Below are 15,568 nucleotides of genomic sequence, written 5' to 3' on the forward strand. Positions count from 1 at the left end.
CTACACTACTGTGAAAGAAAATGTGGCAATATCTTTTGATTTCATTTACACATATGACAAATACCCCAATATTAAAATGACATGTAATGAAAAATCCACCTTTTCAGTGCTTGTGCGCACACATTTGACAACATTATATCAAAGTTCAGAGCTAAACAGGTTAGGATTATTAGGTTTAATATTGTGGAGGGTGTTTGGTGGTGTAGGATCATATGTAAGGAATGGATATGAAACCTCACCATGACAGTAGTTTATTATAAAGCACAGGGTGAAGCCTCCACTACAGTTACTGGCCTCTGCTTTGATACTTTTTAATCTGTTAATGTAATTAATTTCATTCTATTTTACAAGATACTGTGATGTGGGGTACATATTAGTCACAAACGTACACAGACTTAAACACACTTTGTTTATTGAAGTAAATGGAGGAAACAACTGGGCAGAGGGATCCAGACGTAATCCAAAGTCAATGTCAAAAAAACAGTCCAGGTCAGGTACACACAAAAAGAAGAAAAAACAGACAGAGGTACAAAAAGGGAGAATCCAGGAGAGCAGTGAACTAGACAAACTGGGTCGACCCACAAAGAGAATAGAATGCAGGAAAAAACGTTATGTATGCTTTCAAAATGTCGGCAATACTTCACAAAGAGTTTAGTGAGTGTCGTGATATAAATAATAGCCTATGATGAGAACCAGGTGTGAACTTGTACTAAGGGGGGAGGAACGGGTCAGACAACGTGGGGCATTCTGGGAGTTGCAGTCTCCAGGGTTGAGCTGCATGACAGATACAGAGGATAATTTAATCAGCAGTTCAGATTCTGTAATCCAGCATCATCTGATTGATCTACATTTTGTACTGTATTTACTCCTTTACAGACTGTCTCTCTGTGGTCTCACTGAGGAGTCTTGCAAATCTCTCATATCAGTTCTACAAACAGAAACCTCACTGAAACAACTGGAAATTAATAATAATGACCTACAAGATTCAGGAGTGGAGCAGCTCTGTGCTGGACTGAAGAGTTCAAACTGTAAACTGGAGATTCTCAGGTGAGTTTTCTGTCAATTTAATCTGGAATGGAAACAGTAAAGTGTGGTGGCACTACAGGGTTTTAATCAATTTTAAGATTAATATTTATGTACTTTTAAAATGTCAATTTCCTTTTAAAAATAATAAACTTCCTTTGATTACACTATAAAAAATCCTACCACAAGGCAATGCAAGACAATTTCACACTTTATTATTTTATGAGGTTTTCTTTCTTTATTAATTCCAAATATTTCCTGTTAAAATTAACTACATGAACTACATGTCATTGACGGAGTCCTTGTCCAAATGTATGTGGGTATTTATGGAAACACACACTCCTACACACCGCTGAACAGACACACTCCTACACAGACCTGACTGAAACACACAGCTTGTAAAACAGCTCTGCCCCAAGTGTCTTATTTATGTTCCAAATCCAGACGTCCACATCCACAGTACTGTGAAAGAAAATATGGCAATATCTTTTAATTTCATTTACACATATGACAAATACCCCAATATTAAAATGACATGTAATGAAAAAACCACCTTTTCAGTGCTTGTGCACACACATTTGACAACATTATATCAAAGTTCAGAGCTAAGCAGTTGAGGATTATTAGGTTTAATATTGTGGAGGGTGTTTGATGGTGTAGGATCATAGTTGAGGAATGGATATGAGACCTCACCATGACAGTAGTTTATTATAAAGCACAGGGTGAAGCCTCCACTAGTTACTGGCCTCTCTTGCGCCCCATACTGGCTGCTCTGCAAATGCAGTGAGGGCACTGTCTTTCTCCCTCTTTTTCCCTCCTTTCTGCAGATTGTCTGGTTGTTTGGTCACAGAGGAAGGCTGTTCTTCTCTGGCTTCAGCTCTGAGTTCAAACCCCTCCCACCTGAAAGAACTGGATCTGACTTACAACCACCCAGGAGACTCAGGAGTGAAGCTGCTCTCTGCTAGACTGGAGGATCCCCACTGCAGACTGGACACACTCAGGTATGTAGGAATCCCCTTAAACACCCTGTGTGTGAACACACACTCCAAATGTGAGAAGAACAGTATCATACATAGAAACAGCACACATGACACACACATGGTCTTATTCCTAAAATACATACAGTATCATACATGACACCAGTGGCAGCTCGTCAGTAGGGGGCGCTGGGGTGCCGTCCTCATCAAATTATCCAGAGAAAAAATTTTTACTTAGACATATGAACTTATGTAAATTATATATTGCAAAAGTATTATGAAACTAGTAATACTGACAATTATCGTACATTTAAAAAAAGATCAATAATTCTATCTAGATGTAAGCACAGGTGGTCACACCTGCTTGGCATTGCTGCCTGACGCACCTCCGACGGTGCCATTGTGTGGGCTGCAGGGTCGTCAGCTGGGGGGGGGGCACCCTTCACTGATGTTTCGCTCCATTATCCCCCAGAACATCTCTGGGTGGTGGAGCAGCGACAGGGACGTCTCCCTGCCGCCCCCTGCAGCCTGCTGAAGGATCTGTATTCACCCCACTCTCTGACCCCAGCGTTATTATTGTTGTGTGTGGAATGAGTCGCAGGGGACTGTGCATGTCAGGGACGTCCATCTCCCTGAATCAAGCACAAGTACTGACCGCATACCAGGACGTCTCCCTCAAGAGCCTTCTTTCCCCCATGTGCCATCCTTCCTTCTGAGCCACAGCCAGAAGCTCCCTTCCTCACCCTCCTCTGCAAGGTTGCGAATAGCTCACCTCCTGTTAGGGCCTGTGACACCCAGAGTTTTCAGTAGCCTCTGTGTGGATGTCCCAGTGAAGCCCCTGCATCCGACCTCCACTGGGAAGATGAATGGTCTCCACTCAGCTTGTGAGCACGTTGCTGCCAGCTCTGCGTACTTGTCCTTCTTCCGTTCGTACGAGGACTCCATGTGCTCCTCCCATGGGACTGTCAGCTCTACCATGATGACGGCTTTGGCAGGTGCTGACCAGAGCACGATGTCTGGGCGCAAGGATGTTATAGTAATCTCTGCTGGGAATTTCAGTTGGCGGCTGAGGTCGGCTGCCAACTGCCACTCACTTCCTAGCGACAGGAGCGACCGCTCTGTCCCTGTGCTGCGCCGTGCTGTCGCCCCTGGCCTGGTAAACTGGATCCACATCGGGGAGGTGGGTAGGTTTGCTGACCGGTTTACCTGCTGTCTGTGGGCTTCCAGGATCTCTGCGAGCTTGCGCAGGACCTTGTCATGCCGCCACCTGTACCTTCCCTGTGACAGCGCTGTCTTGCATCCAGAGAGGATGTGCTTTAGGGTTGGACTTGGGAAACTACAGAGATGGCAGTGTTCTTCTGTGCCAAACCAGGTGAGAAGGTTCCGGGGGCTCGGTAAGGTGTCGTATGTGGCCCTAATCCGAAAGCTCAGTCTTGCCTGGGGAGTTCTCCACAAATCGGCCCAAGTGATGGTTCTGTTTAGCACAGCCTCCCAAGTAGTCCATCTGCCTTGCTGTTGCTGGCTCACTGCTGTAATCTTGTATGTTTCCTCCTCCATCTTGGCAACTTCAGAGATCACAAGATCCTTCCTCTCCTTCCTGGTCGCTTTGGACCAGCTCTTTGGTGCTACTGCCCATCCCAGACCAGATCTGCCCAACTGTGTAGCACCAACGATCTCCTGGTGCTTCAGCCGTTCCACTGCCTGGTCAACTGCTTGGGATGCATTCCACTTCCGTCCAGTGCGAATCTGAGGGTTGGCAGCTCGAATTGCCGGGTCCGTGGAGTCTCTCAGTTCGAAGTGGAGTCTCACCTTCTCCTTTTGTCCACTGAATGTCTGTGACATTATATGTGTACCGTATACTTCCTGTGTGTGGGGCGCTGGACTAATGGGTGTCTATGTAGGTCCTTAAACTTTTGTCAAGCATGTGATCTGGAGAAGCTCTTTAATTGGTTGCCTTAAAGTTTGCTGCGGGACAGAGAGCTGCGCCCCAGACACACCTACTTTTATCAGTAGCCTGGGGACAGGATCCGGCGTGGACGACCCCCTCCGGGTCGCGGGGACAGGAATGGCGTGGACGACCCCCTCCGGGTCGCGGGGACAGGATCCGGCGTGGACGACCCCCTCCGGGTCGCGGGGACAGGAATGGCGTGGATGACCCCCTCCGGGTTGCCGGGTTCCTGTCCCCGATGGGCCTCTGGGCCCATCTATCCTGTCTTTCTATTGTTATAATCAAAGAAATAAAGCAGAAATTACCCTCAAAAGTCGTTCAGATACGTAGAGATGGTGACGTGTCTTTCTCACTTCACATAAGCTGGGATACTAGCAGTACTCGTATGATGATTTAACCATACAGCTAAAGGCGTTTACACACTGAACATGATTTAAGTGCATGCCAATAATTAAATTCAACCATTAATACATTTATTCAAGAGTTATTTCACACAGAATGTGTCAGAAGATGAAAATGAGTCACATTTTGCCATCTGTTCTAATTTTCAGAATTTTCACCAGCAACATGAACATCAATCACAGCTCTCAGCAAAAAAAGAAGTATTGAAGTCTTCCTCACATTGGATTTCATTTTATTCATTACATGTCTAACCTGGTCTAATATGTTGAAGGGCTACTGGTGTTGATTAAACTGCTAAATACAGGCCCCTATGAAGTAACAGCTTAATGGGCAGATGATGTGTCAAATAGTCAAGCCCATCATTGTTTTCTTGTTGTAATGTTTTTGTTTATTTTTTTACAAAGGGTTCAGACAGTGATGACTCCTAGATGCAAGTATGCATTGACTATCATCATCTTCCTCCCTGTCCAGATCATCTCCATCTTGACCCAGTGTCTACTGCCATCATTGTTGAAGCAGGTATTGTAATGGACAATCTACAGAACCTCAACCAATGTGCCTCTTGTTTGGGTTGGTATATGTTTTACACTTGGATTACCCTAAAGCCTTGAAGAACACGTTCAGCTTCATTCAAAGAGTGCTGCTCGGCTTGGGGCAGAACAAGCTTCCACCTGAACTACAAACTCTTTAAAATATTCTATTGAGTTAGAATCAAGAGTGATGTTAATGTTCACATTCTGTTAATTTCAGTTGTTGAGAACTAAATTACGGCACTTACGGTATTTAGTTGTTTGAAATGGTAATCCTGCGTAGACTGTACTAAGTCAGTAAGTACATCTAAAGTAAATCAAGTACTCTATATGCTGTTTTTAAAGTTATTTAAAAACCTGTTCTGGTGTTCGGACCCAATCTCATTCCTGATTAACTGGATACAGACCAAAAAAAAAAAAAAAAACTATATTTATTAATTTTGACGGGATAATTAATTTTAAACCGGAGCATTTATTTCAGGGCTATTGAAAAAACACTCCGTTACGAATGTTACGTTCGCCACCCCCCCCATACACCCCCCCCCCCCCCTGCTCGAGTTCTCCCTCTTCTCCCTCAAGTTGTCTCTCTCGAGTTTCATCTCCCACCACTTTGCAAAAATATAAAATAAAGGAAATGATTTTTTAAATGTATTTTTACTAATTTAAGGGAAATTAGTTTATTCTTTGGTAATCTGTCCTCAGCGTTTGATAGCAGATTTTCTCCTGGCGTCCTTTGTCCCTTTTTCCCAAACTGTCAGCGGAGGTGTGACGGGCAGGTGTGAGCAACAAAAAGGAAGCGATCACGCCAAGTCTCAGGGAAAAAGGGTGGTTTAATATAAAGTGTGCAAACCTAAAACCCGTGCAATAGATCCGAATTAAGGATATAATGACCAGTGGTCAACTGGTACAAAGACAAGACATATATAGACAGACAAACGACCATCAGGTGGGAACGGATCACGGGCTCCGCCCACCTGAGGGGCGTACACGACGTCACAAAACAACAACAACACAGCCGCTGTGGACAGAGGCGGCCGGTAGGGGGCCGCCTCACTGTGACAGACCCCCCCACCAAGCCGCACTCCCCTCCACTGGGTGTGTGGCACACAGCGGCTGCACAACAACACGAAGGGGCAGGAAGGCAAGGACAGGCAGGGACACACCTCCTGCAGTCCATGAGCTGAAACACAAAACACATAACATTAGTCAGCTCACCTCCCTGGGCGGGACCCTGGACCGACTGGGCCGTCAACAAGACAAAACCACGCCCCGGTCGGTCACAGGGCCCTCACGCCCTAACCGGCCTTAAGCCGCATAGCCCCACAGGTGCGAGGACGGCGGGCCTCGGCTCCTTGTCCGTCCGGGGTGTATGTGTGTGCAGGTTACCTCCCTGGGGCGTGGCTACGTCACCTCCAGGACCCCGTGGAAGGGTCTCCGTCCTGTGCAGGAGCTCTTCAGACCGGAGCCCCATGGTCCCCAAACATCCGGGGGCCCCAGCCCTCTAGGGAGGGGCTCTTTCCGACCGGGCTCCGGTCACCCCACAACATAAGGGGGCTCCTGCCAGCTGGAGACCCCCACAAGGTCCAGGAATGCCACGATTCAACGCCAGGGAGAAGCACCTGCACATAAAACACAAATACACACACACACCCACACACACCAACACAGAACACAAACGCGCACTACCCTGATCCCCCCTCCAGGGGGGAGGGGTCTCCATCCTAACTCAGGAGAACCCCCCACTTACCTGGTCAGGGCCTCCCTCGGGAGCGACGCCCTCCGTGCCACACCCCATGGAACGGGACCACAGCCGGTCCCCCCCCAAACACACATTCAGGGGGAGGAGCATGCGTGGAATTACACGCAAACATTAGACAACACGTTAGGACACAACACACACGCAAAGACTAGACAAACAAAACAGTGTACAAACAGACAGACGGGACCCACACATGCGCGCTCTACATACACATACACAATAGTGACGCGCCGCTCCAAGTCGCAGTCGCTCCCCACATAAAACACAAGACACACGGGGAGCGAGGCGACAGTGACGAGCGGCGACCGCGTCACACATGAAACATTTAACATGAAACAACGAGCACGCACACAGATCCACACATCCGTCAACATGTACACATTTTTCCCACACAAAACATGAAGAGCGCTCCCAGGGAAGACGTCCTGGTCCTCGCCGCGCCACAAACACAAACACGGCGGAGCTCTTCAAACAAACAAACAAACAACAAAAACGAAGAGTATTTCCAGGGCGAGAGCCCTGTCCCTCGCCGTGCCACAAACAACACAAAAGCACGGCGGATCTCTTCAAACAAACACCACGCAGACAAACACTTACCACGAGACATGACCACGAACGAAGGAGAAAGAAAAAGAGACTCGGCGGCTTCCGAAGGGTGGCTGGTCATTCTGTGACGGGCAGGTGTGAGCAACAAAAAGGAAGCGATCACGCCAAGTCTCAGGGAAAAAGGGTGGTTTAATATAAAGTTTGCAAACCTAAAACCCGTGCAATAGATCCGAATTAAGGATATAATGACCAGCGGTCAACTGGTACAAAGACAAGACATATATAGACAGACAAACGACCATCAGGTGGGAACGGATCACGGGCTCCGCCCACCTGAGGGGCGTACACGACGTCACAAAACAACAACAACACAGCCGCTGTGGACAGAGGCGGCCGGTAGGGGGCCGCCTCACCGTGACAGGAGGTTTTTTTTCTTTTCTTTATTTCTCTGTTCACTCGGACCACGGTTTAGTGGTAGAGTTTTGGGTTACCAATGCAATGACCAGGATTATAATCACAATCTTTTCTTCCAATATCTTTAACACTCACATGATTATTATTTTTAGATTCATTATTTTTTCATATATTATTTTTTTTAATCACAATTGACAAATATGGCACATTTCATTTTTTTTTCATTTCATTTCATTGGTCCCTTTTGATTCAGATCTAAGAGCTGAATAACTTCAGACATTCCAATGTGTCAAAACTGCACTATTAGTAATTTCTGTAAAGATTAGAGTGCATTGTGTAAAGATCAAAAGGTCAGTCTTTACAAAACTGGACAAGCGTCTGTGTTGAAGGTTTCTGCCCATCAGTCATTACATGGAGGCTCTTGAGAAACTCTGACACCATTTATATTCAGTTGAAGAAAAAATCCTCACAGGCACAAACTGCAAAAGGGCAGAAATGAGGGGGAAGACATCAGCAAACAAACGTGCAGACATGATTATATTATATGGTTTTAGTCACAAAAACTGTTGCACAGGGAGCATTTCTTCAGATTTCTTCAATTCCTTCAGACTGCATGATGTGTATTTGTAGCATTTGCTTGTTCATGGCTTTGTTTCCATGTTGGTAGTGATGGGCAGATGAGACCTCATTGGGTGTTTGGCACATTTGCCATCTGTGTTGAAACTGTGTTGCTGTTTCACTTAATGGTGACATCTGCTGGATTTAAAGTCATTGCAATCAATGTCAATAAAGACTGAAAACAGACTGAACAAAGTTCATTCACACATTTTTATTTAGAAACATCAGCTGCTTTAACATTTTTGGGCTGAGGCAATTGTGCTGTTTACAAATCATTTCTCCTACTTTTGTGAATACCCTTTCACTGGCACTGATCATGACGGCGTACACAAACAAACTTGCAATGAAATTTCTAAGGTAGGGTAAGTTAGTCTTTGTGTTTTCCAGTACTGTAGTGGATCCTGTGATCTTGGTGTGTTCTCCTCAGATGTATCTCTGTACCTCAATAATGGCGTCGTGGGGACATTTGAATTGTCCTTGTTCTTCTTGACCTCATTAATGTTCACCTGGAAGACCGACGGGGCAGTGGTGAGGTCATGACCTCATTAATGTTCACCTGGAAGACCGGCTGGGCAGTGGTGAGGTCATGACCTCATTAATGTTCACCTGGAAGACCGACGGGGCAGTGGTGAGGTCATGACCTCATTAATGTTCACCTGGAAGACCGACGGGGCAGTGGTGAGGTCATACGGCAGCACTCACCCCCCTCACGGATGTGGATGAGGTTGTAGGTGCTGTGTAGATCCAGTTTGGTGAAGCCCCTCCCCTCCCACAGCTGCTCCAGCTGCAGCCACTAGGGGCAGTGGACACAGGTGCTGCACCAGGAGGAACTGAGTCCTGGATAATCCACACAGGGCCTCAGCCCCCCGTCCTTCTGTACTAAGAAGACGCTGACTGAGGCTGCGAGGTGGAGGGGTGGATGTCACCCTGAGCTACAGCCTCTCTGATGTGCTGCTCCATCACCTGCTCCTCCTCCTGTGAAAGTGGGTGTGTCCTACAGCGGGGGGGGCACGGCTCTGGGCTGGAGCTCAATGGAGCAGAGTCCCAGTCACCATGTTGGGGAAGCTGAGTGTCCTTCACTGGACAGAAAACCTCACGCAGGTGGCTGTACTGGGCTGAACTAGCTCTCTCCCTGCAGACCTCTGGGCTCTCTGCTGAGATGGATTGTAGAGACACGCCTCCCTTTACATGAGCCCTATAGCACAGGGGAGACCAGCCTATGATAGTGTGAGTTTCCCAGGAGATGTGCGGATTATGGGTCTGTGACCAGGGTAGTCCTAACGTGATAGCATAACGGAGATGAGGAAGGACATTAAAGGAGAGGTGTTCCGTGTGGTGTAGCAGGGAGAGTTGTGTGTGGGGGGTGTGGTGTGTAATGACACCACTGCCAGTAGGTCCACCATCCAGTGCTGAGACGCCGTGGGCGTGAAACAGGCACCAGCTGCACCTCCAGCTCCTCCGTGATGTCTGAGCAGATCATGTTGCTCGCGGCCCCCGAGTATACTAGGGCAGACACACACTGTTTTATCCCCATAAGACACTGTTACCGGTGCAGTAAACAAGCGAGGAGCTGCACTTACCCGGCCGTGCTTTACACAGGGGAGCAGGAGGTGATGATGGTCGCGTGCCACCAGTCTGCACTGGCTCAGGAGGGATTATGCGTAGATTATCGAGCGGTCAATTGCCTCCTGGTGCAGCACCTGTATCCACTGCCACTGGTACTGCATTTGATCAACTTCTATGATCTGAATCATTTTGCCAATACATTTTGTTTTGATCTTTTGGGCCTTTATTGCCTCAGTTGAATAATTTTTTGCAAATTACTTTATCTGTCCATTTTTTGGACTGAAGTAGCTTCATATCACTTGTTGGTCTAAAAGACCCTTTGGGCTTTTTTGCCTTTTTGTGTGTGAACCCGCCAATCGCCGCTTGCGGCTATATTTGTAATAATGTTTGTCTTACTTGTGCAATATGTACAGAACTGTGACACTGCAATTTCCTTCGGGATCAATAAAGTGTTATCTTATCTTATCTTATCTTATCATCAGAACTCTGTGGAGCTTGTTCCATGGCATCTTCCATGTTTGTATATAAATATATATACACTTAATATATACACTTAACACAGCACACCTTCTTCTGTAGGCAGTGAAGTGTTTACCCAGCTGGCACACAACCGACCTTCAACGTTGAAATGTTGTTGAAATATAGTTGAAATACTGTCTGTTGTTGTTTCAATGTTGAAACAACGTAAAATCAACGTTTAATGTTAAATGATTGCGCAAACGTTGAACTATTAACGGTGAATCAACGTAATATCTTCAACTGCCTTTGTATTATCATTTCAAGTTAAAAAAACACAATACAATTAAAAAAAAAGTACAAACAACTCTTTCGCATTGGATGAGGGTTTGAGGTATTAATTAATATTATTATTATTATTATTATTATTATTAATAATATAATTTTTATTTATTTATTAATTCGTCCAAAAACGTGGTCAAAAACAGGCAGGTATTAACCAGGAAGAAAACATCAGGCAATGAAACAGGTGTTGAAATAGCAGTGATTGTTACTATGATCAGTGTTGCCATAGTTACTTTGAAACAGTAATCCGACTACTGACTACTGACTACTTCTTTAAAAAGTAACTCAGTTAAGTTACTGACTACTTGCTTTTAAAAGTAACTAAGTTAGATTACTTTTAGGGCGTACTCACACTAGGCACGGTTTGCTGGATCCGTGCTGGGGCCCGGTTATCCCCCCTCCCCACTCCCCCGCTGGCCTGCACTCACACTCGCTTCAGCAACCCGGCCCGAGCACGCTTACGTCATCACAACGCCGCTTTATTTGGAAAAAAGCGCGCTCGTACAACACTATAGAGTTCACGATTCTCTTTTTATTGTATTTTTGGAGTCGTTTTGGGAGTGCAGAAACACGGTGCAAGCACAGATTTATCGATAATTTAACACAACGATTGTCTGCTAATCGCTTTGCCGCTATGACTGTTTAACGTGAGCGTCGCATCACTGATGTCATGTTTGAGTTCCAGCGAAATTAACCAATCACACGAGGCACCAAGCGGGCCCGGGCACGGATAGCGCTCACACTAGAAGCGAACCGTGCCCGAGTCCACATGAATCGTGCCCTGGCCCACCTCTTCAAAGCGGGCCCGAGCACGGTTAACTGATCCGGGCCCGGGCACGGTTGGAGCGCTCACACTAGCCAAACGAACCGTGCTTCGGCAGGCAACCGTGCCCGGGCCCGGATCACAGAGCCTAGTGTGAGTACGCCCTTAGTTACTTTCAGCAGAGGCTGATCTCCTGCCCCTATAACATGAAAATGACTACCAGTTCTGCCAATGCTCACTTTATTGACATGTATTTTAACCAGAACATCAAAAATGACACTGGCATTTGTAAACTTTTTCTTGAAATAGGCTTACATGTTTTTTTAATAAAAAATAAATAAGACAGTCTTTCTGTTCAACTCCGCCCACTTACAGGGTTGCCAACTCTCACAGACACACACATTTGACTGTCTTCACACGCTCACACGCCATACTTCCGATATCTCACAACGGAAAAAAATTTAGTTTATTTACCTCTGATCCACATATATGATTCAATGAGTTACTAGTTCGCTCTGGCACCAATCACCGGCGATCGATAGATCGCGATATAATACTTAATTTGTGTCCATTTTACACCCCGCCCGGTAACAATTTACGTTGCCCCCCCCCCCCCCCCTGTTTTTTCAGGTTTGACGTTGTGTTTTTGAAGGTAGACAGCACTCTGTCGCCAGCACAGAGTGTACAACGGACCTTAATGTTGTCATCCTTAGCCGAAATAAAATCAGAATAATGCCTGTATTTCCTACGGAGCCCGTAAGGTGACATCAAGTAAAAAAATAATAACGCGTGGCCACGACTTACTAACGCGTGCGAACGAGATAATTAAGTATTACTTTATATAAAGCCAGGGTTATCTTCCTTAGGCAGGCAGTTAGTTCACTAACAAAGCTGGCATCTGCTTGTTTTGCTGTGAAAAAATTAACTTTGTTGCCGCGCGTGAAAGGCGACATATCTCGTTCCCACGCCTTAATTATCTCGCTATTCATCAAGGAACTAAGCAAAAATCTTGTCATGCCACATATGAAGAGGTACATGGGGGGCACACCCCAACTCCAACAGCATGTGCTTGAGGCAGTTGGAAGATGTGGGTTACAAAAACAAACCACAGCCACCACCCGTCCTCAAAAAGACATCCCAAAGTAGGGCCAACGAAAGAGGAAGAGGTGCACTCGCTGCCCTCTTCCAGAAGACAAAAAGAGGAAAAGGTCCAAAGACAGAAAGGCCAGCCAGCCCAGGGGGCAGGTGAACCAGATGCCTGAACCACCTCAACTGGCTCCTCTCTACAAGATGGAGCAGCGACTGAGTCTCTCCCGGATGACCGTACTCCTCACCTTATCTCTAAGGGAGAGCCCAGACACCCAGTAGAGGAAACTCATTTCAGCCACTTGTATTCACAATCTCATTCTTTGTCTCATTGTATTCATGATCTCATACTAGCCAAAGTTTACAGTATAACCATAGGTGAGACTTGGAATATAGACCAGTAAAAACCCTTCACCACAACAGTCCGTTACAGCGTTCGTGACACTGCAGAGGCTGCACTGATCTGCCTGTCTCCAACCTGTGTTCTGCTCACTGTCCTCACCCGAGCGTCTCTTTTCACCTGTCCCTCGTCCCCTTGTCTGTGTTTGTATTCAAGTCCTGTTTTCTGTTCAGCCTTTGTTGCATCATTAGTCTTCCACACTAAGTGTTGCGGTATTTGTCTTATAGTCATCATAGTCAGAGTCATAATCTTAAGGTCTTGTTGTCCTGTCCTGCTTTCCCTATTTGTCTTGTTCTTCCATTTTCTGTTTTTGGATCTTGCCTATACCCTTTATTGGTTATTTTGAAGATGCTTCGTTTAAATGTCCTCTGCCTTTGATGTCTGCATTTGGGTCGTCACTTTGAAAACCTGACATTATGTATGTGTGATAAAATGAAAAATATGTGGCAAAAACCAAATAAATGTTTGACCCCACTCACTACTAAAGTAACTACTTAAAACTAGTTATTATTGGATTATGTTACTTTTTTTTATATCACATTTGGATGAAGGGGTCATTTTGACCCATGTGTGTAAATTCAATGTACTATTATAGAAACTATTTTTGTTCAATAAGTATTAAAGTACCAATGAAAATAATGATCAGCAGTGATCTAAAACAAGATATTTAATGAATACTTGAAATCTTCGATCATAAAAGGAATAGATTCAAAAGACAGAACACAGAAAAACCTTACCAGCATTATATGACACTGGATATGAATGTGGGTCATTTTTGATCCATGTTGTGCATTAGAGGGGGTACGCATATGTTGCGCATCAGTTAATAAGATTGTATTATTTAATGAAAGCCCCACAATCAATGAGAATCGCCACCCAAAATGAGAAATTGGTTTTAGCAATAGGTATTTTATCAGTTGATTAATCACTTGGGATTCAATCTTGGAACTACTGAGTTATAAAAACACACGAAGAGTCCGTAGAGGTTCATCACCTAAATGACATCACTTCCTGTGACGAGTCGATATCGAAAGTAACTAAATCAAAGCGAGTACGTCACAAAGCGGGTACGTCACTCCCCGCCGCTACAGAAGAGCAGACGGAGTGTTTCGTTGTAAGTTAATTATCCTTCAATATCACTTACTGGCGTGCGGATTAAAGGACAGTCATTTACCTTGGGCTTAACTACTTTTCCCGAGTATGCTACTTTTTAAACCGTGTTTGGTGTAAAGTTTTATTCTCGTTACATAAAAGCGAAAGTGCACAGGTGTAGATGGACTACGGGTCGCCCTGTTTCATCACGGAAGTGTCTGGTCCAACTACATAAATGTCTGGGTCTGAAATACAACGTTATTCTGTTTTCACGGTAATCTGGACGGTCATTTCTAAGAACATTGTCAGTAAAACGTCTCGTCGATATGCTACATTTAGCCTGAATGTTTCGACAACCTTACATTTCACATACGCGCATGCGCGGCTCAAGGGACCGTAAAATGCTCTTTCGTTCTGTTTTGATTACAGATCCGCAAATGTATTTGGTTAATTCTGAACTAGACTATATACATTTTCAGATTTCATTTGCACTGGTTTTAACTGTAGTGCTGGACAATACTGATCATTTAAAAGATTTACTGTAATGTAATGGCAACAAATGTCACACACCGTTACATCAATCTTGCATCAACGTTGTATATGTTTATACGGTACAGATTCATCCTGCAGTGACACCAGGTTCATTATAATCAGTGTTTCAGTGTCCTGCTCCTCCTCTTTATGATGAACTGTTGACAGGGAGCAGATAGCAGCATCTCCAGTGTCCAGCTGTGTGTGTGTGAAGAGGAACAACTCCATGATGGAGCCTCATAACTCCAGCAGTGGAGGAGGAACCTCTGACCCAAAGTGAGGAGCTTTACATCAGCACTTAATCTGAGGAAACAGGAAGAGGGAATATTCAGGATAAATGAGATGTAGTGAAGGACGTAATTACTCAACACTTTCCTCATCTTCATCAGGGTGAAGAGAGCAGCATCTCCAGTACCCAGCTGTGTGTTAATGAAGAGTGAATCATCTCCAGTACCCAGCTGTGTGTCTATGAAGAGTGAATCATCTCCAGTACCCAGCTGTGTGTCTATGAAGAGTGAATCATCTCCACTACCCAGCTGTGTGTTAATGAAGAGTGAATCATCTCCAGTACCCAGCTGTGTGTCTATGAAGAGTGAATCATCTCCAGTACCCAGCTGTGTGTCTATGAAGAGTGACAGGTCCATGGATGAGCCTCCTTTCTTCAGTAGTGGACCTGTGACCCCTGACCCACAGTGAGTGACACATTACACACAGAGATTCTTTAATCAGACTGAAAGTATTTTAAATCTTCATTCTCCACATTTTCCTCTCTCTCTCCCTCCTTAGTTCTTGCGTATGTGTGGAGGGAGTAAATATTTGTGGTTCCTTAATCCCACATTAAAGCCAGTACCACTGAATTATCCTTAAACAAATAAGGAACAGAGTAATAATAAAATAAAGAAGACAGACTCCAAGATCACTTGATTAGAATGACAGGTCCCACTTTATTGTAGATCAACGTTGGTGTACAGTTGAGTCTCTCCCCAACATGAAAGTCTCCAGGGCTCAGTGGAGCACTAATGTTTATTCATACGGTATATTCTGTAATGAGGTGACAGATGCAGCAGACACAGGAGGTGGTGCTGGGTCGACTTTAATGTCCATTTCCATCA

General features: G+C 45.2%; 1 protein-coding gene across 1 annotated transcript in view; it reads left to right on the plus strand.

Moving 5' to 3' along the window:
- Positions 1-1,679: 1,679 nt before the first annotated feature.
- The window catches only part of LOC143497852 (NACHT, LRR and PYD domains-containing protein 3-like), a 31,859-nt gene continuing 17,970 nt past the window's right edge, over positions 1,680-15,568 (plus strand). Inside the window, exons 1-3 of the mRNA XM_076993460.1 lie at positions 1,680-4,869; positions 14,625-14,732; positions 14,846-15,148. Of these exons, the coding sequence (XP_076849575.1) occupies positions 14,683-14,732; positions 14,846-15,148 (353 nt within the window). The 5' untranslated portion in view covers positions 1,680-4,869; positions 14,625-14,682. The remainder of the gene's footprint in view (positions 4,870-14,624; positions 14,733-14,845; positions 15,149-15,568) is intronic.

This window comes from Brachyhypopomus gauderio, unplaced genomic scaffold, assembly GCF_052324685.1.
Source record: "Brachyhypopomus gauderio isolate BG-103 unplaced genomic scaffold, BGAUD_0.2 sc113, whole genome shotgun sequence".
In the NCBI taxonomy this organism is placed as follows: domain Eukaryota; kingdom Metazoa; phylum Chordata; class Actinopteri; order Gymnotiformes; family Hypopomidae; genus Brachyhypopomus; species Brachyhypopomus gauderio.